At 43.5% G+C, this 27,794-nt stretch overlaps 1 protein-coding gene across 1 annotated transcript; it reads left to right on the top strand.

Annotated features, from left to right (window-relative positions):
* Positions 1-14,561: 14,561 nt before the first annotated feature.
* LOC308587606 (tubulin alpha-1C chain-like) lies at positions 14,562-25,348 on the top strand. The gene is made up of 5 exons (XM_081195270.1): positions 14,562-14,710; positions 18,899-19,121; positions 21,698-21,846; positions 23,044-23,724; positions 24,835-25,348. The coding sequence occupies exons 1-5, from the start codon at positions 14,708-14,710 to the stop codon at positions 25,126-25,128; spliced, it is 1,350 nt and encodes a 449-aa protein (XP_081051396.1). The 5' UTR covers positions 14,562-14,707; the 3' UTR covers positions 25,129-25,348.
* The last annotated feature ends 2,446 nt before the right edge of the window (positions 25,349-27,794 follow it).

The raw sequence follows: 27,794 nt of genomic DNA, 5'->3' as shown, positions 1-27,794 counted from the left end.
TACAGTGTTGGATTGGGACCTGGGAGATGGGCTCAAATCCCCAATCAGCCATGAAGTTCACTGGGTAGCCTTGGACCAGTTCACTGTCTCTCAGCCTAACCTACTTCACAGGGTTGTTGTGAGGATAAAATGGAGAACCAATATATCCGCTGCCTTGATTTCCTTGGAGGAAAGATGGGATAGAAATGTAATATAAATAAACTGAAGCTGAATCCAAACAAGGCAGAAGTGCTATGGTTGTCCAGGAGGTGGCAGAATTAGCTGTTCTTGATAGGGTGCACTTTTTTTGAAGTGTGTATTTTGGGGACACTCCTGAAATAATCTTTTTTGTCACTCAAGGCCAAGGTGGCCGTGGCTAGGAAAGCCTATGTCCAGCTTCAGCTTATGTACCAATACAGTGGTACCTCGGGTTAAGTACTTAATTCGTTCCGGAGGTCTGTTCTTAACCTGAAACTGTTCTTAACCTGAAGCACCACTTTAGCTAATGGGGCCTCCCGCTACCACCGGAGCATGATTTCTGTTCTCATCCTGAAGCAAAGTTCTTAACCCGAGGTACTATTTCTGGGTTAGCGGAGCCTGTAACCTGAAGCGTATGTAACCCAAGGTACCACTGTATAACCATTTCTGGATAGGAATACCTTGGCTGTAGTTATTCACAATCTGATAAGCTACAACCTGATTTGCTGTGCATGGGGCTGTCTTTGAAAACTGTCTCGAAATCACAACTAATGAAAAATGCTGCAGTACTAATGTTAATTGGAACAGCAGGCCGTAAGCACATTACTCCTATCTTGAAAAAACTACACTGGTTGCCAGTTGTTTTCTGGGCCAAAATCAAGGTGTTTACTTTGATGTTTGAATGCCTAAATGGCGTGGGACCCAAATAGCTGCAGGAATGCCTCCTTTCAACTCAACCTACATGTGTTTTAAGATCAGCAGGTGACGCCCTCTTGGTCTTGGTGGTCCCTAAGCAAGATTGTGAGTGGCCCAGGGAAGGGCCTTTTCTATGGTGGTGCCTTGCAAGTGGATCACTTTTCCTACAAAGGTGCACCTGGCCTCACCTCTTTATAGTTTTAGGCACCTGGTTAAGATGCACCTCTTTCAGTAGGCATTTGGAGGATAAATGGATTACAGTGGTACCTCAGGTTAAGTACTTAATTCGTTCCGGAGGTGTATTCTTAACCTGAAACTGTTCTTAACCTGAAGCACCACTTTAGCTAATGGGGCCTCCTGCTGCTGCTGTGCCGCCGCCGCCTGATTTCTGTTCTCATCCTGAACCAAACTTCTTAACCCGAGGTAATATTTCTGGGTTAGCAGAGTCTGTAACCTGAAGCGTATGTAACCTGAAGCGTAGGTAACCCGAGGTACCACTGTACAGTGGTACCTCTAGTTATGAACTTAATTCGTTTCGGAGGCCCGTTATTAATCTGAAACTGTTCTTAACTAGAGGCATGCTTTCGCTAATGGGGCCTCTTGCTGCTGCCGCTGCGCCACCAGCACATGATTTCTGTTCTCATCCTGAGGCAAAGTTCTCAACACAAGGTAACTCTTCCAGGTTAGCGGAGTTTGTAACCTGAAGCGTTTGTAACCTGAGGCGTTTGTAACTCGAGGTACCACTGTATTGGCAATATTATTATTATTATTATTATTATTATTATTATTATCATCATCATCATCATCATCAGCGTTATCAGCATTATCATCATTATTTATTTATTATTTATACTCCACCCATCTGGCTTAATTTCTGCAAGCAAATTGGTTCAGGCCTCTGACAAGAGTGATGTGCCCCTCTTACAGCAGCCTGCTGGACATGCAACAGTGGGGGAGAGAGAGAACAGGGTGGCCTCCCACCAGCTGCTTGTTCAGCCCTACCCATAGTCAACATGTGGCCCCTGACAGACTACCCTCAAGGGAATGTGGCCTTTGAGAGGAAGCTGTTTGGCTGCTCCTGTTTGAACTGACCTGGACTGGTGTACCATAGTGTGTTTGTCCCCCAGCCAAGAGAGCTGCCTCTAAGAACAGTCAGGAAAAGGATGCCACATCAACAGTTTTCAGCCCAGGCACCTGTCAGAGGAGGCTGCTTCAGGCAGCACCGTCCTGCGATGGAACAAAAGGCCCCTAGCTACTGTTTAGTGCTAGCCGGAGAACATTCCTTCGATGTGTGGAGCGCCAGGAAATTCTTGCCTTTCCTTCATTATGGAATGATTCCTTTTTCTCCTTTCTGTGCAGATCATGACTTGGCTCATTCTGCCAGGACATGCTGAAGAAGAGGATGAAGGACTGGCTCTTTAGGCAGTGAGTACCATAGGAAAATTTGGCAGGCGGAGGGTTATTATAAGGGAACTAGATGTGGAGAACATTGCAGTGGGCCAGATTCAACTAAGTAGGTCTGCCAGCTGGAGCCAGTGCCAGGACTCCTGCTAGCACAATGGGACTTTGAGTTCAGCGGGAAGCATGTTTAGAATTGGAGTTTTACTCCCAATCAACCAAGTTCCCCTTGTTTTCAGTGGAACCTAACTCATGACTATGGGACGCGGGTGGCGCTGTGGGTAAAACCTCAGTGCCTAGGACTTGCTGATCGTAAGGTCGGCGGTTCGAATCCCCGCGGCGGGGTGAGCTCCCGCCGTTCGGTCCCAGTTCCTGCCCACCTAGCAGTTCGAAAGCACCCTTGGGTGCAAGTAGATAAATAGGGACTGCTTCCTAGCGGGAAGGTAAACGGCATTTCCGTGTGCGGCGCTGGTACTGGCTCGCCAGTGCAGCTTCGTCACGCTGGCCACGTGACCCGGAAGTGTCTTCGGACAGCGCCGGCTCCCGGCCTCTTGAGCGAGATGAGCGCGCAACCCTAGAGTCGGTCACGACTGGCCCTGACGGGCAGGGGTACCTTTACCTTTTTTAACTCACGACTAACGTTTGCTAGACTGGGGACTTCTTCTTTAACAACAACAACAACAAAAAGGAATATCAAATATCAAGCAGCTTTCCTTTAAAACAATATTTATCATATTTTTAATCAATACTTTTTATATGCTCATGAACCATTGTATATACATCCATTTATGACAGGCAACAGTCCTAAGTGCTTAAAAGGAAGCCCCACTGACCCCGGCTTAAAGTGGAATTATAAAGTAGCCATGCTAGCCCGTTTAAAAATTTTGTCCGAGGGAGGCGTTGGGATTCAACTCACCTTGCTTTGTAGACTGGCATGGGGAGGGTAAATAGGGAGGAACCTCCAGTATTCCTTTTGCTGATCTATTTATTCAGTATTATACTGATACTCTCAGAGCCCCTGGCCTCATTTCCTACTTCCTTTTCTTCATGCTCATCCTGGGAGATGAGACATCTTCATGAGTCTCTCCAGCAGACATCAGTGAGCAAACTCTATGTATCTCCACCTGAGTGAGAACTAGGATCTTTCCTATCAAGAATGTGTTTCCTTTAATAAGCCTAGCTTTCTTATATTCAAAACTCAAGAGTCTCAGTGTAAAGTGTGCTTCTTCAACAGTGTTTCAGTTAAGCTTCCAAGTTGCATGTTAACACCAAATACCATGAGAAAGTTCCTTATTGACCTTGGAGCAGCAAGGCATAAGAGCAAATTTAAAGCATGCATTATGGTATTGCAATCAGAAACTTTTATTAACTATTAAATTCTACCCCTAGAGACAGAGATCTATTTGTGTACTAGCGCTCTATTTGTGAACTGGCAGAAATCCAAGAACATGTTAACTCCTGGGCTGTCTCCTTTGACAGCCACCTATTACAATACTGAATTTGAAGAAGAAGAAGAAGAGTTGTTAAGCAATAGGTATATGTGGGGAACATCTGGTAGGATTAAATTTAGAAGGGATACTTGAATCATTCTATCAGATAAGAAAAAAGTGGGGTGTTCTATACTGTCTACTGTACAACATAAAAATGCAAAATGCAAATGCAAAATACATAACATTATAACATAAAAATTAAAAACAATATAAAAAACCCCTCCTACAAGCACATTTAAAAGCCCATCTTTCTTTGGCAAACACTTCTAGCCGAATAAGATTATTTTCCAATAAAATGGTCTTAACAGTGAGTGTGTAAGTGACTGTGAAGGCCAATTCTGGATCCACATGTCCTTCCACAGTAGGGACATAGGATTCTGCTGAGGGTTTGCCAAAAGTGTCTTATTCTTAGCTCCTTTCTCCTTTTTGCCCTGAGTTCATGCTTCTTCAAAGTCCATGGCACCTTTGGTAAAGTCTATTCTCCAATTGGAGCACTTGCAGGCCAGTGTTCCCCAGTTATCAGTGTTTAAACTACCGTACATTTGCCTTGAGAGCATCTTTAAACCTCTTTTCTTGTCCATTTTGCTTTCCATTCTTAAGTTGGGAGTAGAGTAGTTGCTTTGGAAGGCATCTGAACAATGTGACCAGTCCCACGAAGTTGATGTTGAAGAATCATTGCTTCAACACTGGTGATTGTTGCTTCTTCCAGTACATTGTCATTAGTTCTCCAGCCTTCCCAAGTGATGTGTAAAATTTTTCGGAGACACCGTTGATGGAATCTTTCGAGGAATTGGAGATGGAGTTTATAAGTGGTCCATGTTTCGATTGCTTAATCAGGCAAAGACCTAACGGAAGAGGAACAATTTGGCCTGGTGCCTAAAGATATGTAATGAAGGCACCAGGTGATTCCCACTGGGGAGAGCCTTCCACAAATGGAGAGCCACCACCAAAAAGGCCCTTTCTCGTGTTGGCACATAAAGAATATCAGATTCAGTAAGAAGTAGATTCAGCTAAAGTACCACCACATGGTATTTATTTATTAAAATGTGTTACATGTTGCTTTTTATTACAAAATTATCCCAAAGTGGAAGTGCAATACCATAAAACCATGCAAGCCATCAACAAACAGTAAAACCAGACACCAACTCTATCTGAGGAATAACCAGAGTGCCCTTCCTCAGGTTGCAGCATTTTCAATCCCTGACAAGGCCGGCCCATAAGTTAGAAGGTGCTCCCTCAGGTATCCAAGTTCTAAGCCAGGGTGAATAATTTTTTTGGCTTGGCAAACCAGATCTTTATCTTCCCACCCCACCCCTGTGCAGGCCAGCTTTGACTAGTGAACATGGCTACCCACCTGTCAGTCACTGGACATCATTGCTGGTATGCAGCCCCTGGAGGTCTGCCCAAGGTTAGCCAAATATAGTTAGCCACTCCTAGTTTACTGCATACTTCAAAACCTCAAATGTTTATTCATTTTTGCATTGCATTTATTAGCTGGACAATATACCTTAATTTATTGATGTATATATAGAGATTTTGGAGACAATGTTTTCTTTTCTGTAATAACAAAGAAAGGAAAAACGTGAGGAAAGATGAAAGACCCGCGGACATCTTATTTACAGCTAGCAGCATTGTGTCCTCTGCTGCTCAGTAATTCTAAGAAACCGAAACATCAGTGCTGGTTTGAAAAGTTCAGTCTGCTATTTTGATCGAAACTGCCATCCCATTGCATCGAAACATATTTGAAAACCTGCTCCTTGCTCTCCACAATTCTATGCAAAATTTGGTTATATCTTGAGATGTATCTAAATGCATAGCAAAGCAGGCAACATTGCAAAGTATATAGTAGATTGAGAGGTAAATCTCTGTTCACTCAAAAATCAGGTATTTACTTTACCAATTTAATAAAATATTTATACTATTGTTCAGAATTCTTTGCCATTTGTGAAAATTGTGCATCAGAAACATTAATTACTATGATCAACTTCTTTAGAAGTTCTTTATAAATCTATAATGTCTATACCCTTACCTTATGTAATATTTAAGGGGAAAGTGGGGAATTTTTAAATAATTAAAAATACAGAGGAAGCGCTGATTTGTTATGGAGTGATGTCTGTATCTGTCATAGATTCCTAAAACCCACTGATGAAACTAGACACCATTTTGGCACAATAAATGCAAATCATATACGCCAGAGAATTTCACCTCATCATTCTTCCTGCAAACTCAGAACATCTGGTTGAACAGAAAGAGGCCCTTTGCAAGATATCACTATCTTGCAGAAGGAAGTATATAATTATGCATTGCCTGGAGAGAATGGAGAGAGAAAAGCTTTACTCCCTCCTCTTGTAATATTAGAACCTGGAGACATCCCATAATGTTGGAAGATTCGGGATAGACAAACGAAAGCACTTCTTCACACACACATAGCACTTATCCACACTTAACTTTCATCCATGTTTTCAAGGCACAGACTGCACCTTAAAGCTCTGTGCCTAAGCACCCTTTTTCCACTCTAGATCTTTCCCCGTGAAAACCTGCTCTTTAAAGCTCAATCGGAGCAAGCGAAAATCCACAGAAAACCCAAATTTGCTCTGATTAAGTACTAAAGGGCAGATTTTTGTGGGGAAAGCTCCAGGGTAGGGGGATAAGCCAACTTGGACACTGAGCTTTTAAGCGTGGGCCTGTGCCTGGAAAGAGCAGGGTAAAAGCTAAGTGTGGATAATAGTTAAACTATAGAATTCGCTCCCACAAGAAGTAGTGATGGCCACCAGCTTGGATGGCTTAAAAAATGGATTAGGCAAATTTGTGAAGGATAAGGCAAACAATATCTCCTTGCCACCTCCACTGTTGAAGGCAGTATGCCTCTGAATGCCAGTTACTGAACCATGTGGCAGTCCTGAAGTGACAGGTTTGGTGTGGTTACCAGGGGTCAGCAAACTTTTTCAGCAGGGGGCCGGTCCACTGTCCCTCAGACCTTGTGGGGGGCAGACTATATTTGGGGGGGGGGGGAATGAACAAATTCCTATGCCCCACAAATAACCCAGAGATGCATTTTAAATAAAAGGACACATTCTACTCATGTAAAAACACGCTGATTCCCAGACCGTCCGTGAGCTGGATTTAGAAAGCGATTGGGCCGGATCCAACCCCCGAGCCTTAGTTTGCCTAACCATGGCTTAGATATTGTTTTTAGGTTTGCTCTAGGCATCCAGTTGGCCACTGTGTGAACAGAGACACTGGCCTGGATGTGCCATTAGCCAGAGCCAGCAGGCTTTTCTCATGTTCTTCTGAAAGAGCGGCAATTTCACTCAGAGAGCCCATGCAGCTATTTTGTCACGTATTCACTCAAGTGTATTATACAGTTGTGCCTCGCAAGACGAAATTAATTCGCTCCGCGAGTTTTTTCGTCTAGCGAATTTTTCGTCTTGCGAAGCACGGTGCCGGAAAAGTTTTGGAAAAGCTTCAAAAATCGCCAAAAACCTCAAAAAAGGCTACCACACCGCGTTCTATGAGTTGCTCCTCAAAGTCAAGTCGCAACTGTATTAACGGTGTTAAGAAAAAGGAAACAAACTTGCAAAAAACGCAAGACGTTTTCGTCTTGCGAAGCAAGCCCATAGGGAAATTTGTCTTGCGAAGCAGCTCAAAAACCGCAAAACCCTTTCGTCTAGCGAGGCATTCGTCTTGCGAGGCATTCGTCTTGCGGGGCACCACTGTATTGCCAATTAATTATGGAATGTGCAAACTTCAGGTGCAAACATGTTTTAAATTTGCACTGAATGCGCTTGAAATGTATTGTGTAGATCCACGTAACAACGGTGCTTTCCTTCTGCAACAAAGCAGTCATGTGATATATGTTGTACCCTAAATGTTGCAATTCATTCCTAATTATGGTTAACGTTGTAGGGATTAAGACATATTTAAAAGAGCAGGTTTTCTGAAATACATTTGATGGAGTTTTTGTACTGGATGAAAGACTAAAAAGACATTTGGTAATGAATGGATTAAGAAATATTATGATGCAATTACGTAGGCCCGATTCCTTCCTAACAGGTTAAACAAGAAATAAAGGTCTGCAGTCTTTGGTATGCAAAATAATATGGTACGGTTGCAAGTCTCATTTTTAAATATAGTGGAAATCTCATAAAATCATGCATTAAAATTTAAATTAAAGAGAAGCTGTCTGTACTCTTTGATTTTCAGGTGACAAAAAAGATAAAATTAGGTGTTTGATAGTGATATATAAATATTATATATGCAGAGAGGAAATGTCCACATTGAATCATAGCTTAAATACTCCACATGAGAGCCAAAGTTCAATGCTCTCACTTCGGGGGGGGGGGGAACTAGCACTCCAAAACACTGCCAGCTCACAAAGTCCAAAAGCTAAGCAGTTCTGTGTCTCTGGGCTTTTCTGAAAACTCTGGTCTCACTCAAAACTGTAGTCAAATGTTCTTCTCACAGAGAGACACCTTGTCATGCTTCCCTTGACTAAAAGGAATAAAATTTCCCAAGGCTCACTTAGTTTTCTTGGGCTATCTTAGTTAACACAGATACACACCATCTTAATATAGCTATCAATTGTCTTGTCAAATCTAAGAGGCTAGTCAGGTATTTCTTCAAGGCAACTCACATGGACAAAAAACCCATTCATAGTGATCTAATAGAAAACCCATAACAATCCAGCATTGTTGGTTTACACCTCATAAATCACACATTTATTATATCAACTCTTGCAATGATTAAATTGAGGAAGACTGTCCTGCAAAACCATTTATGGGATTGACCTTAGCAGCTGAAACAGCACTGTCTCTGTGATTCCTTGTGTGGACTTTCCCACCCCAGTTAAAAGTGCCAGCTTTCCTATCCTCTTTTCCTCCAATTTGAGTGACAAATGATGAGTCAAGGACAACACTGCAAACTATCTTTTACTGATACTGTCCCCAGATTCATCTTGTTATTTGCAAAATGAAACCCATGAGGTTAAATTTCAAGCCTTGTGCAATTCAGTAAAAATACCTGGCATTTAGAATCACAGCAAAGGGGAACAGAGATAGTTCAGCTGGTAGAGCATGAGATTCCTGCCTAGAAGCAGAGCCCTAGCTAGATGATCTTGCACCCCTGGCAGAACCTTCCAGATTGCAGCCCCTAGACACTGACAAATTAGCTCTTTTTTCCACCTCTCTTGCACCCATTCAATTCACCCTCTATTTAAAACATGTTCTTATGAGGCAATAATCAATATTTTTATTTATAGACATATTTGTTGACATACGTCTAGCTGATTTTGTGCACTCACCCTCACCTGCACCCCTGGCAAGGGCCTACCTCACCACCCCCTAGTTACAGCCCTGCCTAGAAGTACACACAACATCCAGAGCTCCTTCCAGCTATTCTGCCATATGCATGTGTGATCTTTATACTGCCTGGCTCTGGGTTTCAACTCAAACCCAGTAATATTGGTGAATCATTCAGCACTGATTTTGATAGAAGCCAGATTCAGCCAAGAGTGCCCTGGGGCCCTGTTTTTGCCATGGGACATTTCTCAAGTTTGAGCTGGACACAGCCCAATGTAAGTGTAAAGTGCACATTGCAGAGTATAGTCAAACCTTGGTTTCCGAACGTCTCAGCTGCCGAATGCCAAAAACCCAGAAGTGAATGCTTCCGTTTTCGAACACACCTCAGAAGTCAAATGTCTTCTGAGGCACATTTCTCCATTTTTTTCAATGGTTTTTGATGCCAGCCCTCTGATCCTCAGTTTTCGAACGTTTCAAAAGTCGAATGGACTTCCAGAACAGATTACATTCAAAAACTGAGGTTCCACTGTACCAGAGGCTGATCAAGAATGTGAGAAGAGAGCTGGGTCTAGCATCAAGGTAACTCAAACCTCCCGGTCTGCAATAGCAAAAGTAGGAAGAAAAATTTAACAGTTATGCTAGCTGAAGCTGACGGGAGTTGTAGTCTAAAACACACAGAGGGCACCAGATTGGGAAATTCTGCAGTAAGACATATTCAAATGTATTTCATTGGCCAATATCTACTCCCAGCTGAATCTTCTGTACTACACAAACCCATGTATTGGGAGCTCATGCAGTTCAAAACAGGCACATCAGTTATTCATACATGTGGTGGCAAACCTGCTCACAAAACCAGTTACCGGTACCATTGCTATAAAAGTTTAGGGTGCACACACACAGCAGACACACAGAATATTCCCTTAGAAAAATTACTTTATTTTAGCAGACAGAACAATCCCAAAAATCCATCTTGGCTTTCCTAATCATTCCAAATATTTCCTCTGCAGAAGGAAATACATTGGGGAAATATTTCCCAACAGTTCTTTCACTTACAAATCATTCAAACCCTGTCTTGAGGACATATTTTGTGTATGAATAGGGTATGCCTGTTACCTGGATTCAAGAACTAAAGTATTTGCCATCTCAAAAGCATGGTCAGGCTGTCCAGGTAATGCAATCAGCAAAACATTATAGGGTATCTTGACAGACAGGAGAGAAGGCATGTACTCAAATTTCTGCTATGGACAGCCTCCTGTGATGTATGTATGGTGCTTTTGGGGTGGTCTTTGATTAAGGGGTTGGGCAATTTCAAAAGTCTTTAAAGGGGCTTGCACACCTTTGTTCTTGGTTGCTCACCTCCTTGCAAAGGGTGGGGGGGGGACTCGTTGCAACAGAAAAATAAATATCTTCCTTCTTTCACTGGATTTTGCCTCCATCCATTCTTCTCTGACCGATCATGGACTTAGGGGACTCTAAGTCCCAAGGGAATTTGGGTTGCAAAAGCCAACCCCAATTTTTCTAAAACACCATGCACGGAATCAAGCAGACTCATAAGTAAAATCTACAGCCAAAAAAGTAGACAAATGCCATCAAAAATTAGATTTATTTGTTCACCCAATGGCTCTGAAACCAAGTGTGTGATGCACCCTAGTGCTATGTGGATTGCTGCAAAGCACGAGTATTTAAAGAACATGAAAGGGGGAAAAACCACCGAAATGTATTATGTGGGTGTTTAAAAATCCCTCAGCCTTACCTAACACACTCAAGAATGCAAAATAATCCCTGGCCTATCTTGCCTGGCCTGTCTGACTGGTTAATAAGTAAGTCACATACAGCAATTACAGCAGGCAGGCAACTCCCAGAGCTGTAAATACTCCTCCTGTGTTTCTCTTACCAATACCAGCCCACATTCCCCTTGCACACACACATACCATGTTAATTCCTGGTCATGTTCCTTCCTTCCAGAAACCATGAAGCAATAATTAAATTCTCTATAGTAAGAGTCTCCTACTGGGAAAAGGCCAAGGACAAACCAGGTTACATTTGCTGGGCTGCTTTAAATGAGAAAGAGGCTTGCTCACACACACACAATCAATCAAGAACAGAGTCTTTGGAAGTCTTGCATTCAAATTCTGCTGTGACCTCATTAGGCTATCTTGAACAATCTATTATTATCTTAGCCTCTTGTACAAATCCCTTCTGCAGTATAGGAATAATAATTCTGATCTCCCTAAAGATGGTTATTATAAGGAGGATTTTTGAGATAATGTTTGGGAAGTGCTAAATATCATTGAAAAATGATATTTAAATACTGCTGTTATCATTTACAGTGATTATGGCTCCTCCATAACCATGGTGCAGAAACTGGTGGCATTGTTGCTAAATGCCAGGTCTGTCCAGAATAAAACATCAATCATCCATGATTTGATTGTGGATGAAGGGGCAGACTTGGCATATTTAACTGAGACCTGGGTGGATGGGTTGGGTGGCCCTGTGCTAATACAGACATGCCCATTCCAGAATTAGTCAGGAGATAAAAACCCATAACAGGCCCAGCTGCAAGATGTTACTAGTTAGGAATAGGTGGGTGTCCTAGAAACCTGGGTACCAGCCTTGAGATAAGGGGCTGTAAATCTCCAGCAGCTGGCAGCATAGGCGCCGACTCCATGGGGCCTGAGGGGGCCCGAGCCCCCTCAAAAATTCGTTTGGGGGGGCTCCGCCCCCCCAATAATCTCGGGCGCCCCTCCAGCAGAGCGCCACCGCCGCCCCTCCCCCAGCCCAAAATGCACAGGGTCGGGCTGCATGCCTCCTGCCCTCCCTCCCGAGCAAAAGCTCCACCCAATTTCCTTCGGAGCTGATTAATAGGCGCAGCACGCTCTCCCCTATTCGCTCACGAGGAGGCGGTGCCACTTTATCTGCATATTCATGAGCTTATTTATTATTCATGAGCTTTCGCGGGCTCCCCCAATCTTTTTTATAAGTCGGCGCCCCTGGCTGGCAGTTATTTCATGAGATACTCAATACCCAAGAGCCCTTGATCTACCCCTGCTGCCGCTAATGAACCTCAATTTGTCCAAAGTCCAATAATAAAACATAACTCCCCTAACTAATATTTACATATCACAGGATTTTACTAAATGGTGACAGGGAGCTACTACCAAAAAAATACATTCTCTTATTATCATTACTGGAAATAATAGTTTATCTATGATTAGTTAACTATCAGCATAATCCTATACATGTTTACGTAGACAGGTATGTATCCCCAAACTCAGTGGGACACACTAGTTAGTAAGTGTGCTTGGAATGACAATTCACAGTATGTAACATATTGGCACAACCTCAGTTATATTGTATCTGTTTTCTATCAGATTTCTGCCAGCTGTCTGTGTTGCCCTGAGGCAATAAGTAGACTTGACAAGAGTGCTAGTAATGTGTTGGCATGGGAACTAATAAATAATTAGTCAACTGATTACTGATTTGGACAACTATCAGAGAAGGTACTAGCCCCCTCCTAGCTAAGGATGTGTTAATCTATGTGTAAACATACACTGCAGTTTGAGAAAAAACAGGAAATATACAGAGAACTCAGCTTGGGCTTTATCAGTATTTTAGGATGCTACACCTGCCTCCCTGCTACAGGTGTAGGGAACCTTTGACCCTCGAGATGCCACTGAACTACAATTTCCATCATCCCTGGCCTTTTGCTGTGCTAGCTGGAGCTCATGGAAATCGTAGCTTAGGAACATCTGGAAGGCTGAAGGTTCACCCCACCTGTCTTACTAGATGAAAGAGTGGACAAGACTCCAACACCTTTAATAGTTATGTAGGAGAGAGAATTTTGGCATGTGTAACTTGCATGACAAGCCCAACCTGCTGAAATCTCTACACAATTATTAACGTGTGGGAGCCCTGCCTGATATTTCACGCAAGAGCCCAGCTAGATCAGAGTAAATACCTTCTAGTTCAGCATCTTGTTTCCCACAGATGCCCGGAGGAAGCTCACAAGCAGGGGAAAAGCACAATCTTTATCTTCTGCTTGGGCTCCCCAGTGAATGACACTGAAAAGCAGGAAGCCTCAGATTCTAGGGAGAAATACTATAGTCACCATGACTAGTAGCCAATGGCAGCTTTATTCTCTGGTGGAGTTGTCCACAAGACAACTTGTAGAGAGCTTTAAAATTCTAAGCTGGTTGCCATCACCATAGTTGTGGTAGCTAAATTCCATGGTTTAGCAATGTACGGAAAAAGTAGCCCCTCTTGTCTGTCCCGAATCTTCCACATTTCAGCTTAATTGATTGACTCCAGCTTCTAGTATCGGGTTGGCGGGGAAAGACTTCCCTCTATCCACTTTCTCTACATTGTGCATACATTTATACACCTTTATCATATACACACACCCCCAACACACACACATCTTACTCTTCTTTTCTCCCAACCTAAAAAAAAAAGCTCCAAATTGTGTTAGGGTATTTACTCCAGTTCCCTGATCATGTTGGTTACCCCTTCCTTCAACTCTGCAAAATTCTTTTTGAAATGCAGCAATGGGAACTATATGCCGTATTCGAAGTATGGCTCTACCATAGATTTCCATCAAGGGCAGTTTTTCATCTCTTTCCTAATGGTCGCTGATATAGAGTTAAGCCACCCACCCTGCTCTCATTCTTGGAGACCTCACACAGGAGCAGCGGCCTTTCTGTGCCTGCTGGAGTGTTTAAACTGGGCAGCCGGCATATTTGTCCCCAAATGCAAATGTTACAAAGTTCCAGTGAGCCTTTAGCAACCTCCTCCCAAAAGGGACCCAAACCTGGCAACTCTTGGAGAAGCAATTTCATCACAACCATATAGAGCGCTGGGTTCAACCTAATTTAAAGTGGATTTATTTCCCATCGCATCGATGGTTCGAAGTGTGTCGGGAAGGAATCGATCAGTGCATCTCTTGGCACCCGTCGGATTCACGTCCAACGCACCTCATTCTTCAACCTGATCCGTCTTGCAAGCTGGCGGGATGTCGCCAAGTTGTGCAGAAAAGCGCAGCCAAAACAGGAGCGCAGGGTTCTCCGGCAAGCGGCTCGGCACAAGGTGGGCGGAAGGCTCAAGGGACACGTCCAGAAACAACTGACCAACCCCCAGCCTCTGGGGGACAACGCACTTGGAAATTTTCCAAAATCAGGGAAGCAATGCCTTGTGCTGGACTCCGCAAGGCCGCAGTCAAGCCCAGGTATATGAACCTGACATAAAAGCAGGTTCTGCCAGTGGTGGAAATAGCACGAGAGAGAGGGAGATTGCGGGGTTCGCTCCTATTCCGATCATTTTTGGTTTGGCGGGAACTCGTCTCCCAGTTTTGCCTCGTTACGAATTATCCTATGGCTGTCCGCAAATGGGCAAATTCATATCCGCTGCCCAATGATGGCGGGCCGGGGGCGTCTCCCTTTGGCTCCCTATTCAATGGGGCGCGTGGGGCGGGGCAAGGGGACTCTGGCGCTGTCCAATCGGCTGCGAGGGGAGAAGCGCTCCTTCGGAGCCCCTTATATAAGGGATGCCCGGACCTCAGAGCAGCTGTTTTCGTGGTGCTGATCAGACCCGTAGCGCGTCTGCTGAAGCCAGAGCACCGACAACCTCACAGACTCCTCGTAGCCTGTCGGAGACATGGTGAGGGCTGCTTGGTTTTTTCTTCCCTCCGGTTCCTGCCTCTCCCCCTCGGTGCCTATTAATAAAGGCGCGCGTTATGTGTTTTTTTGCCTTACGTAATGTCATGCCGTCGGGCTTTCCAACATCTCCCTTTCCGTTTTCTGTGCCGCGCTAGCGACGATGGGGCGAGTGGGGGCGTCGAAGGGCTTCTCCGCGTCCTTCGGGGCGGGAAAGAGGGTTGTAGATCGGTGTGTAATGCGCATTTAACAGAGCGGAAAGTCTTTGCTAAGACAACGATCCTATCCCCGCTTACACAGGAGTAAGCCTTGCTTAATGCAGCGGGACTTACTTCTGAGTAGACGCGGTTAGGACCGCAGCCCATGCCATCTATAGAAAGAAGCTACGGCAGAGGTGCAGGACTTTTCAGAGCGGGTGGGGGTCCCCTCGATCTCGGAAGGCCCACAGGTTTCCCTAAGGGTGGTCTCTGTGAAGCTAGTAAAGCAGGATCGGGCCTTTCTTCGTTTCCTGGTTCCCCGCCCGAATCGCGCGCCCAGCTGGTGTAGGCTGAGTTGGGGGGGGGGGTGAGCTTCGGGTTTTTGCAAAAGGTCAGTGTCCAAAGTCCTCGCGTGGGAGACCAGCCAACAGCTGCTGCGCTTGGACTCTTTTCTCCGATTCTGTCTCTCGTTGTCCCTCAACCTCGAGTTGCCCCGTTTGTCCTTTCTGCCAGCTCCTCTTGAAACCTCCGCTGCTGAGATTCTCGGTCTTAATCGTCTCAGGGCCTAGACATGCATTTGGGGATACGCAAGAGATGCCTGCATGCCCTCAAATCAAATCAAAGGACCAGCAAAAAGGAAGCTGAGACTTAAAATGGCTTGGGCATGACTCATTTGTCTGGGAGACTTCGAGTTGACATCTCCGAGCCCCCTTCCTTTGTCTGGAATGGGAAGGAGGGGCAGCAGGGGCGAGAGTTTTTGATCCACCACCCTCTGTCCTGCTTGCCTCCGTTTTAAGTCCTTCAAGACTTAATTGGTTATTTTTGACCAGGTAGTGGTTTTTGTGTGGTTTTTTAAGAGTGCTGGAAGCTTTCTTGGGTATCAGAACTAGTTTGATGCTGTGTTGGCCACTCACTGCACTCCCCTTTTTACAAGTTTATAAAGCAGCATTGCTGCAAAATGGTGGGAAGTTTTTAAAGAAGATGGCTGCCTCTCTCAGTCCTTCCCTTCCCTGGTATTTCAACATCCTGGGGTTTTAGGGTTGTTGTTTTTAAGTCTGTCTTTGATTTTTAGCCCAAAGTTCACATTGCTATTTTGTGTTATCCCTTAATGTGAATTGCTCCATCCTGTCAAACTGACTGGTGTGTGTGTGTGTGTGTACACACGTACACACATGCACAAATACACACTTCATTCTTTTAAAATTGGCACCAGGGCTTTCCTGTTACGTTCCATCCTTTTTTGCTAGTGAGTTCTCCAAGTACAACTTTGTGAACACACACCAAAAAAAAACCAAAAGGCAAGAGAAACATTGCTGTAATAGTGATAGACACTAAATCTTGAAATGACTACAGAGACCTGAATTCTGTCTTAGAGGGCATTTCTTAACATCTGGCTAAAGTGCTGTATTCTGTCCATCAAAATTATGGCCTTAGTTGAATTTTAGATTACAAATGTCTTGCATCAAGAGTGACTTGCCAACAATTCCGATTGTGCCAGTTAAATAACTGCAGGAAAGGATGTGATTTCCCCCCCCTCCAGACATGAAATAGCAGGGAGCAGTGTAACAGGTAGCAGAAATTATTGATCATTCCTCCTCATGATTCCTTAGGCAAAGGAAACTCTAATCAACAACTGAAGATTTCATCTGCTGTCCTAATATTCTTGAGAGTTTATTCAATTATGAAGCCAGTAAGCCTCATACACAAGCACACACACTCAGGGTTGCAATTTTGATATGCTTTAACTCCAGTGTATGATATTTCGACTGAACTAATGTTTCCAGGTTTCCACTGTAGTTACAGCCACTGCTAGCTAGCTGTGGACCTATTTCCCTTACTTTGATTAGATCATCTTTCTGTCTGTGCTTCATATTTTTCATTCTGCCTTAGCTGAGGTGTGCCTGCGTTCCATTAACAGCTGTCCCTGGCTTTGGGGGGGGGTGTAGTAAAAGACCTGGGGTTGTAAACCAATGTTAGTTCCACTCACGTAAAAACTTAAGTTGGGTACAACCCTTGAATGTGCACAGATGTCTGAGAACTAAATCTCCAGATTTTTTGCTGTAGCTGCAAATCCTGACAATACTGCTGGATTGCCCAGTAAGCCACCACCACTCTCGATGGGTGTCCTATGAAGTGCACTGCTTAATAGATGAAAGACAGATAGCAGGAACATGAATCAGCCATGAGGCTGTTTTCTCAGTGTTGGCAAGCCAAGGACTGGATGTTCCTGTTCTGTGCCTCCCAGCTTGCTGCTGAAATGAAGTGAGAATCCTGTGGCACTTTTCACACTAAGCAAAAACTCAGCTTGAAAGATGTGGGGGCATTAAACCTCATGCACTATATCCTTGGCCATTTATCCAGGAACCACTAATAAGGTGTCCGGAAGGTGGAAGGTGGAAAGAAAGAGACCTTCTGAAAGGGGATACAAGTTTTGATGGGAAAAGAGCAGAATGAGATTTAAAGCACTTACTAACATTAAAAATATATACAATTAAGTTATTAACTGCTGCTTAAGCTAAAACTGAAATACCATTGTGAGCTGTATAATTTAGATCTTTATCCTTCCGTGGTAGAAGAAAATTACCAAGTATGGATAATTGATGACAGAAATATCTAAATGTAAGAACTGGAGGGATATCTCAAAATAGGCCTTACAAGAGAGCATCACCTGAGCTTTGAGACACATGGGAGTAAAGTTAACAAATTAGGACAGCTAATTAAAAGTGCACCAATAGCTTGCTAATTGAGTTAGCTTTATCATTATTTCTAGATAAAGAGTACTTTGGGGACAAGCTTAACTTCTTCTCTTTTGCATTAAAAATCAATAAAGCAAGGAAAAGCAGCATTAGTCAACACGTAGTATGAGAGATGAATATTTAAATAACATTGGGGGGAGGACCTAGGGAAAAAACAGTAACTGGAATGGGGAGAACCTTAACTAGGGTAGATTTAGGATTTGTGTTAGCCCAATTGAAACATAATTTCTGTATGGCAACATATCACCATCGGGCTTGATGTTTGCACATGAACATCATAATCCAAACTGACGACAACTTCCTTGGAAAAAGACCATTTTTTCTTTAAATGGACTAATCTGTGCTTTATTTGGCATATTTGTATACCGTTCTTTAGTCAAGGCTCCCTGGGTGACTCACAATAAAAAAATTATTAATGCTGTACACAGTGCATTATAGGAATGTATATGGGAATCTAATTACAAAGCTCAAGCATCTTGGGTTTCTAATATTTTTTTTCTTGATTGGTTCTAGAAAAGCAGAGCTGCCAGGGATTCTAGATGGCCAAGAACCTTTTCTACTTCTTGGGCAAGATAGTAACTGGGAAATAATTTGAGTAGTAGATATCCTATACCCTTTTAAAATGTGGCTCTTTGGGGGGGAAGGTTATTGGGTCATTATTTTTATTTTATATACATTGTAATCTTTTCTGTGAACCGCCCTGAGACCTCTGGGTATAGGTCAGTACTGTATATAAATTCAAAATTAATTAATTGTACAGTTGGAAGAAACCATGAGGCTCATCTAGTCTAACCCCCTGCAATGTAGGAATCTTTTGCCCAACATGGGGCTTGAACCCACAACCCTGGGATTAAGAGTCTCATGATTTACCGACTGAGCTATACAGCAGCTAGAGAGGTGGTTATTGGCAAGCTGAGTTTTCAACCTAAATTAGATGGGTTTGTTTTCAACTGAATAATTAATATATTGTATATGCAATAAATGATGGGCCATCTGCTATCAGTACTATTTCAGTAGTGGCTAGGTTGGCAGTTACGGGACACAGAGACTATTGAATCTTTTTTTTTTAATCCCACAGGACATTGGTAACTGTAAATTGAATTGTGCTTGGCAGCTTCTCTTTCAGTGCATATTCCCCTTTTAATGGGTTTGGTGGCAGTTTGCATTTCAGTTTCAGTAAAGAACAAAGGAGGAGGAAACTGGGCATTAACCTTTTCTGTCTGTCTCCCTTCCCCACAGCGTGAGTGCATCTCAATTCACGTTGGCCAAGCTGGTGTGCAAATCGGCAATGGATGCTGGGAACTCTACTGCTTGGAGCATGGGATCCAGCCTAATGGCACCATGCCAAGTGACAAAACAATTGGTGGTGGAGATGACTCATTCAACACCTTCTTCAGTGAAACTGGTGCAGGGAAACATGTCCCTCGTGCTGTATTTGTGGATTTGGAGCCAGCAGTGATAGGTAAAGTAAATACAGCCTGTGCGGTTGGAATGGATGTGAGATGGGATGTGGGACAGTTGTATAATAACAAGTCTGGAATGTGAGGTTTCAGTTTTTCCCTGTTGTAATTTAGATTCTGTATAAAAGACATTGCATGACCTTAACTGTAGACATAGCCCAGGGGTCTGCAACCCATGGCTCCGGAGCCGCATGTGGCTCTTTTACACCTTTGCCGCGGCTCTGGGGCGGATACTAGCGAGGGGAGGAGGCGCATTGTGCGCCCCGACACTCCCCACTGTGGTGGGCACTGTACTGGCTGTGATGTCGCATGGGGGCAGTGCATGCGTTAGTCACGCACCATCCCGACGTCACCTTCCCGGTTTTGCGGCTCCCAGTGTTTTTTTCTTCGGAAACGGGTTCAAGTGGCTCTTTTTGTCTTAAAGGTTGCAGACCCCTGACATAGCCAGAGCAAGGCATAGTGTTTCTAAACATGTGGTTAACATATTTATCATTATTTAAGTTTAGAATCATAGAATCATAGAGTTGGAAGAGACCACAGGGGCCATCGAGTCCAACCCCCTGCCAAGCAGGAAACACCATCAGAGCACTCCTGACATATGGTTGTCAAGCCTCTGCTTAAAGACCTCCAAAGAAGGAGACTCCACCACACTCCTTGGCAGCAAATTCCACTGTCGAGCAGCTCTTACTGTCAGGAAGTTCTTCCTAATGTTTAGGTGGAATCTTCTTTCTTGTAGTTTGGATCCATTGCTCTGTGTCCGCTTCTCTGGAGCAGCAGAAAACAACCTTTCTCCCTCCTCTATGTGACATCCTTTTATATATTTGAACATGGCTATCATATCACCCCTTAACCTCCTCTTCTCCAGGCTAAACATGCCCAGCTCCCTTAACCGTTCCTCATAAGGCATCGTTTCCAGGCCTTTGACCATTTTGGTTGCCCTCTTCTGGACACGTTCCAGTTTGTCAGTGTCCTTCTTGAATTGTGGTGCCCAGAACTGGACACAGTACTCCAGGTGAGGTCTGACCAGAGCAGAATACAGTGGCACTATTACTTCCCTTGATCTAGATGCTATACTCCTATTGATGAGGCCCAGAATTGCATTGGCTTTTTTAGCTGCCGCGTCACACTGTTGGCTCATGTCAAGTTTGTGGTCAACCAAGACTCCTAGATCCTTTTCACATGTACTGCTCTCAAGCCAGGTGTCACCCATCTTGTATTTGTGCCTCTCATTTTTTTTGCCCAAGTGCAATACTTTACATTTCTCCCTGTTAAAATTCATCTTGTTTGTTTTGGCCCAGTTTTCTAATCTGTCAAGGTCGTTTTGAAGTGTGATCCTGTCCTCTGGGGTGTTAGCCACCCCTCCCAGTTTGGTGTCATCTGCAAATTTGATCAGGATGCCCTGATTAGATACAGTAGTAGATAGGTAGCCGTGTTGGTCTGCCATAGTCAAAATAAAAAAAATTCCTTCCAGTAGCACCTTAAAGACCAACTAAGTTAGTTCTTGGTATGAGCTTTCGTGTGCATGCACACTTCTTCAGATACAGTGTATCTGAAGAAGTGTGCATGCACACGAAAGCTCATACCAAGAACTAACTTAGTTGGTCTTTAAGGTGCTACTGGAAGGAATTTTTTTTATTCTGATTAGATACAGTAATCCTTGAGAAATTAGGTAGTACTTTGCTGTGACTTGGATGGAAGTGAAGCCTGGGTTAAGATGTCACTTATGAATATCTGTAATGCTTGTTATGTGAAATACTGGATTGCAGGAGTTTTGCCTAAGTGTTTACAAGAAAGTGTTTACAGATGAGGGGACAGGACAATTCTTGTGGCATCTTAAAAGGTGAAAGGTTATATCCAAGTAATTATTACTCAGAGTAGACCAATTTACATTAATGGACTATGTCATGCCCATTTATTTCAGTGGGTCTACTTTGCGTGTAACGGGTAAAACACTTAACATACTTACTAGTCTTTAAGGCAGGCATGGCCAAACTTGGCCCTCCAGATGTTTCGGGACTACAACTCCCATTATCCTTAGCTAACAGGACCAGTAGTCAGAGATGATGGGAGCCCTCTTTAGGGAAGTTTTTAATGTTTGATGCTGTACTGTTTTTAATATTCAGTTGGAAGCCGCCCAGAGTGGCTGGGGAAACCCAGCCAGATGGGCGGGGTATAAATAATAAATTATTATTATTATTATTGTAGTCTCAAAACATCTGTAGGGCCAAGTTTGGCCATGCCTGCTTTAAGATGTTTGAAGACTCTTTGTTCCACTCTGCTACAACAGACTAGCATGGCTACACTGTGGAAATTGTAGCTGGAAAAACATTTTAACCCACATACTGGATACTGTTGCCAGCTGTTTATACTTCTATGTATATTGTTTAAAAAGCAGTTGTTCTTGTACTAATAAAACCTGTTCTAGGCAATCGCTAGCAGTGCCTGTCAGTAGAAAAAAAAAGTTCTCTTCAAGTTCTATAAACCTGCAAAACTACTTAGGGTGCTTCAAGCACAAGCAAAATTGTAAATTTTATTTGTTTCATTTTTATTGTACAATAACTTGTGGTTTTGTTTTCAGACGAAGTGCGGACTGGGACATATAAACAGCTCTTTCACCCAGAACAGCTGATTTCTGGCAAGGAAGATGCTGCTAATAATTATGCAAGAGGTCACTACACTGTAGGCAAAGAAATAATTGATCTCGTACTGGAGCGCGTCAGGAAACTGGTAAGTTCTGTTGCTTTTGCACAGTCAAACTTGCATTGAAACATTTCGCCCTGTTTAAAAATTAATTCTGTCAACAAGTGTTCACCCGTCAATCTGCCTGTCAAAATGTAAATATCCTCAAGCTCTTTTGTAGCTCCATCTAATTTTTTTTGGGGGGGGTATTTAACTTTTGATGCTACTAGAACACGGACTGTTGCTTCATGTATTTTTTACTCTGGTTAGAACCATGTGGCAGTCCTGAAGTGACAGGTTTGGTGTGGTTACCACTGTCCCTCAGACCTTGTGGGGGGCCAGACTATATGGGGGGGGGGAATGAACGAATTCCTATGCCCCACAAATAACCCAGAGATGCATCTTAAATAAAAGGACACATTCTACTCATGTAAAAACACACTAAATCAGCACGCCAGATTTAGAAGGTGATTGGGCTGGATCCTGCCCGGGGCCTTAGTTTGCCTACCCATGGGTTAAACTAATAAGACTTGAGCAAACATACCCTCTTCCTTCCCTAGCCACCGTACTACCTCTTTGTCTAGGAGGTCTATGTAAGGCAACTAATACAATGTTTTACATTCGTTTCTGCCATTTTTTTATGGATTTCGTCTCGTCTCTCATGGTTTTAGAATTGAGTCAAAGAAGAATGAGGCTATAGATAACTACAGTAAGATAATTCTGGGGGCTATGACTTTCTTACACCCTAAAATATTTAGATTGCAATTTTTGTTGGTCTGGTATAGATTTTAGCTTTCTCAATTTTTATGTATAAAATAGTATTGGGTTAGAGAACTGAAAGGGGGGGTATTTTGAGAGTTTTAAAAATCTTTTTAGGCTGTGATTGCCCAGAAAATGTAAGTTATTGGGTGACTGAAATACTCTAAATAAATAAAACTACATATGGCCTGCTCAGTCAATGAACTTGCAAAATTTGCTTGTGACCTCCATGTAATAAGAAATATCTACCTCCAACTGGCAGATTTGTTTGGTTGGTGTGGGAACTGCTCACAGTTCCTGCTGATGAGTTCTACATTTGGTCTCTGCTTTTTTCTTACAACTGCTTAGTGGTTGAGTTGAATGATAAATGAACTTTTTGCTGCTGGGCAGAATACCACACCAGAAGGTAGAAAAGTGAATGGGCAAAACCCATTCTCAAATGTTAGGATTACTAGCCTGCTATAATGTCCTTTCCCCCCTCCCCAGGCTGACCAGTGTACTGGCTTGCAAGGATTCCTGATCTTCCACAGCTTTGGAGGTGGCACTGGGTCAGGATTCACTTCTCTGCTTATGGAACGCCTCTCAGTCGACTATGGAAAGAAATCAAAATTAGAATTTGCCATATACCCAGCGCCCCAAGTTTCAACTGCTGTTGTTGAGCCATATAACTCCATCCTGACAACCCACACCACCCTCGAACATTCTGACTGTGCCTTCATGGTTGATAATGAAGCAATCTATGACATTTGTCGTAGGAATCTGGACATCGAACGCCCAACCTACACTAACCTCAACCGCCTCATCGGTCAGATTGTTTCTTCAATCACCGCCTCTCTCAGATTTGATGGTGCCTTAAATGTGGATCTGACAGAGTTCCAGACAAACCTGGTGCCTTACCCCAGGATCCACTTCCCTCTGGTAACCTATTCCCCCATTATCTCAGCAGAGAAGGCCTACCATGAGCAGCTCTCTGTCTCTGAGATCACCAATGCCTGCTTTGAGCCATCCAACCAGATGGTGAAATGTGATCCCCGCCATGGCAAGTACATGGCTTGTTGTATGCTGTATCGTGGAGATGTTGTCCCCAAGGATGTCAATGTTGCTATTGCCGCTATCAAAACGAAGCGTACCATTCAGTTTGTTGACTGGTGTCCTACTGGTTTTAAGGTAAGCGCTGCTGATTGCATTCAAAATGGTCTGATTCATGTGAAGATTTATAGGTGATTGAATAAGCACATCTCAAGTATATAATTTTATAAATGGTGTAGGCAGGCTTAATTAACTGTGATTCAGTCTTAAGATGACCTAAAGGCATGCAGCCATCCCCTGAACTGGATGGTTGATCACAATCTTGGTGGAAGGGTATCTACTATTTCCTGCTTTTGCAGACCCTACATGAAGGAGGGTGTAAATACTCAGTCAATACTCAGCTTGCCATATATATGAACTAACTAAAGCTGATTCGAACGTTGACGATCAGGACTTTTCAATATAAAAATGCCTTCTAACGTTAGTCATGGTAGATTAATGTACAATTTGTGGGGGCAGTTTAAAATGGGAGCACTAGCTCCTAACAAAATTATAAAATGATGTAGGCCTGTAGAGAAAAGAGAATTATGTTGATGACTAATGATGTTTCAGCTTCTAATGTAGGACTGGGAAACCTGCATCCCTCGTGAGAGATGCCACGTGAGAGAAGTGGGCGGGAAACAAAGGAAAGCTGAAATGGGAGGAGGTAGAAAATCTCTCTGTTCTGACTTCTGGCAAGAGCTATTTGTCAATCCTTCCCACTGGGTGAGGAGAAAGGGGTGAAAGAAAGAACAGGCAGCCTTTGGAAGAAGAGATTCCCCCCCCTTGCTCTAATGGGTATCTGAAAGTCCCATCCACGTGTCAGTTATAAGAGCTGCCCACTATGCTAGCTGTGAAGAATAGTGGCGCAAAATACTGCACTTTGCAAATGGGTAAAAGTTTTCCCCATAACACAAATGCTACTTTGTGGGGAACGTATCAGGATACCCCTCAGGAAATGGATATAACTAGACATCTCTTACATTTAAATCAATGTGGGAAAGGAGCCCAGATCAAAAGATTTTTAGAACAAATGTGAAGTTCTACACTCCCAGCCCCGGTGTTCTTAACGCAGGGTGATCTTGACCTTGAGCTTGCTGGCTTGTGTACAGATGCAGCTCCTTTCTGACTTGCAAATGCACACAAATTAGATACTATTGTGATGTAGGAAAATTTACATTGTCTGCATTTCTATTTATTGTTTTCTAGGTGGGTATTAATTACCAGCCTCCGACGGTTGTTCCTGGTGGTGACTTGGCCAAAGTCCAACGTGCGGTCTGCATGCTCAGCAACACCACAGCCATTGCGGAGGCCTGGGCCCGCCTGGACCACAAATTCGACTTGATGTATGCCAAGCGTGCTTTCGTCCATTGGTATGTCGGAGAAGGAATGGAGGAAGGGGAGTTTTCGGAGGCCCGTGAAGACCTGGCAGCACTTGAGAAGGATTATGAAGAAGTGGGCACAGACTCCTTGGATGGTGACGATGAAGGCGAGGAGTATTAGACTTGCACGCATGTCTGTTGTATGGCTGTTACCATTTGCTGCTTTGTAATAGAGTAAATGGGGAGCAAATCTCAAATGTAAACAGAACACCTGGCATTCCATGCCAGAGCGCTTGGAATAAACACTTTTATAACTGAGGTATCTTGCCAGTTGATGATGATGCAAGCATTAAAGCATCCAGCTGGATGCAAACGAATAAAACCACCTTGGTATTTACTAACATGGAGTACTTGTCTCATTGCTACATGCCCTAAACACTTGAAGCAGGCAGATTTTAGGGAGAGGAGATAGATCATTGGGAAGAAGTTGGGTTACGTTGGTGGCTTAGCCACTAACAAACTTCGGTGGTCAATTTGCTTGCTCCTGTACTAGCAAGTAGTTGTTAACAAACAAAAAGCCAAGATGTTTTCAAACGTGCTTGAAAATGTTAATCATTGTTGTGAGTAGTGCATATAAATTCGACTTGTAGCTAATGAAATACTCCAGTCCTAGACATGCTTATTTGGAATTGCAAAATGCTAAATAACCAAAACTTCTAAATATTGCAATTGGTCTAATTAAAAGTAGAAACAAAAGAGTAAATGGCTAGCCCCTCACAACCTGCCCACCCACTGGAGGGAAAATACACCTCCAGAACAAGATACCACATGCAATAGGATGAAAGAGGGTGTTTGTTGTTTAGTCATGTCCGACTCTTCATGACCCCATGGACCAGAGCACGCCAGGCACTTCTGTCTTCCACTGCCTCCCGCAGTTTGGTCAAACTCATGCTGGTAGCTTCGAGAACACTATCCAACCATCTCGTCCTCTGTCGTCCCCTTCTCCTTGTGCCCTCCATCATTCCCAACATCAGGGTCTTTTCCAGGGAGTCTTCTCTTCTCATGAGGTGGCCAAAATATTGGAGTCTCAGCTTCAGGATCTGTCCTTCCAGTGAGCACTCAGGGCTGATTTCCTTCAGAATGGATAGGTTTGATCTTCTTGCAGTCCATGGGACTCTCAAGAGACTCTCAAGAGTCTCCTCCAGCACCATATTTCAAAAGCATCAATTCTAGAAGATGAGAAAAGGGGAAGAGAAGCTGCAGAGGAATCCAGGTAAGACGGAATTGCTGGATGAAATGAAAATTTGGATATACTGTATCAACCGCTGCTCCCCTAATTATGTGAACCAGTTGATGCCTGTTTGTATTGTATGAAGATGGCATATTTCAGCAGCTTACCTATGTATTTGTAAAGAGTTTTGCTTAGCTACAGGTAGCAATCTAAAGTAATCTGATAGTATCGAAGGTCTGTTTGTGGCACATGGCTGCTCAAATTCTACTTAGTTATATAAAATGTCTGAGGAGGCAGGAGGTAGGCCTTAAAATCACATATATTTACTAGATCACTTAAATTGTGGAGTTCTGCCACTGGTTACTGTTTGGCAATGTGCCAGAAATCTAATAAATTTGGTCTTTGTTACTATTGCTGACCAATTCCTGATGTTAAAAAAATGGAATATTTTAAAAACTCTTTGTTAATGGGGGTTGTGGGAGGAGAAAACTACATTTCTGATCAGATCCACTATTGTAAACGCATCATGCTATTGGTGTGTATTTATATTTCCACATTTCACAGAGCTATGATGTGATGGTGTGGGTACAGTCTGAGTTCCCTGTTTATAATTTTCTGTCATTGCCTAAAGCAGGCAAGGCCTTTTTAATATGTCACTTTCCAGTCACATGCTGTTCCTGGCACAAAAAGAAAAAAGCTTAAGACTCCCGAAAATAGGTCATGCTCTTATTTGCCCAAGCTTCAGTGGAGGCATGGAACAGAATAGGTTTGATGTATGTTTAGCCTTGTATGTTTGGCCTTGACTACCAGTAACAGATGTTTTGCAGAAAGCTATGGGGAGTTCATGATTGTAGTAATTTTGTAGGCATCTTTATTTTTCCTTTAGCTTATTTTATGGGGAGAGATGCTCCTCTGTCACAGGGAGCATTGAAATTGGCATATACTGCAGGATCTTGTTCTTAAACCTTGCAGATCAAAGAGGCATTATATCCCTAAATTATTTATATGGCAATACACTTGTCAATGGGGGACGCGGGTGGCGCTGTGGGTAAAACCTCAGCGCCTAGGACTTGCCGATCGAATCCCCGCGGCGGGGTGAGCTCCCGTCATTCGGTCCCAGCTCCTGCCCACCTAGCAGTTCAAAAGCACCCTTAAGTGCAAGTAGATAAATAGGTACCGCTTTATAGCGGGAAGGTAAACAGCGTTTCCGTGTGCTGCTCTGGTGCCGGTTCGCCGGAGCAGCGTCGTCACGCTGGCCACGTAACCCGGAAGTGTCTGCGGACAGCGCTGGCTCCCAACCTCTAGAGTGAGATGAGCGCACAACCCTAGAGTCTGTCAAGACTGGCCCGTACGGGCAGGGGTACCTTTACCTTTACCTTACACTTGTCAATACAGTGGTACCTCAGGTTACGGACGCTTCAGGTTACAGACTCCGCTAACCCAGAAATAGTACCTCGGGTTAAGAACTTTGCTTCAGGATGAGAACAGAAATCGTGCGGCCCCATTAGCTAAAGTGGTACCTCAGGTTAAGAATGGTTTCAGGTTAAGTACGGATCTCCAGAACGAATTAAATTCTTAACCCGAGGTACCACTGTAAAGTAAAGCATGCTGGGACT

The sequence above is a fragment of the Podarcis bocagei genome (assembly GCF_964188305.1).
Source record: "Podarcis bocagei genome assembly, chromosome: 5".
NCBI lineage: Eukaryota > Metazoa > Chordata > Lepidosauria > Squamata > Lacertidae > Podarcis > Podarcis bocagei.
Note: the sequence above shows the minus strand (reverse complement) of the source record. Positions and strands in the feature narration are given on the sequence as shown.

Excerpts from the sequence above, each read along its gene's own strand:
- LOC308587606 (XM_081195270.1), top strand. Across the intron at positions 21,847-23,043 it reads TGGAGCGCGTCAGGAAACTG|GCTGACCAGTGTACTGGCTT; the intron begins GTAAGTTCTGTT and ends CCCCCTCCCCAG. Across the intron at positions 23,725-24,834 it reads GGTGTCCTACTGGTTTTAAG|GTGGGTATTAATTACCAGCC; the intron begins GTAAGCGCTGCT and ends ATTGTTTTCTAG.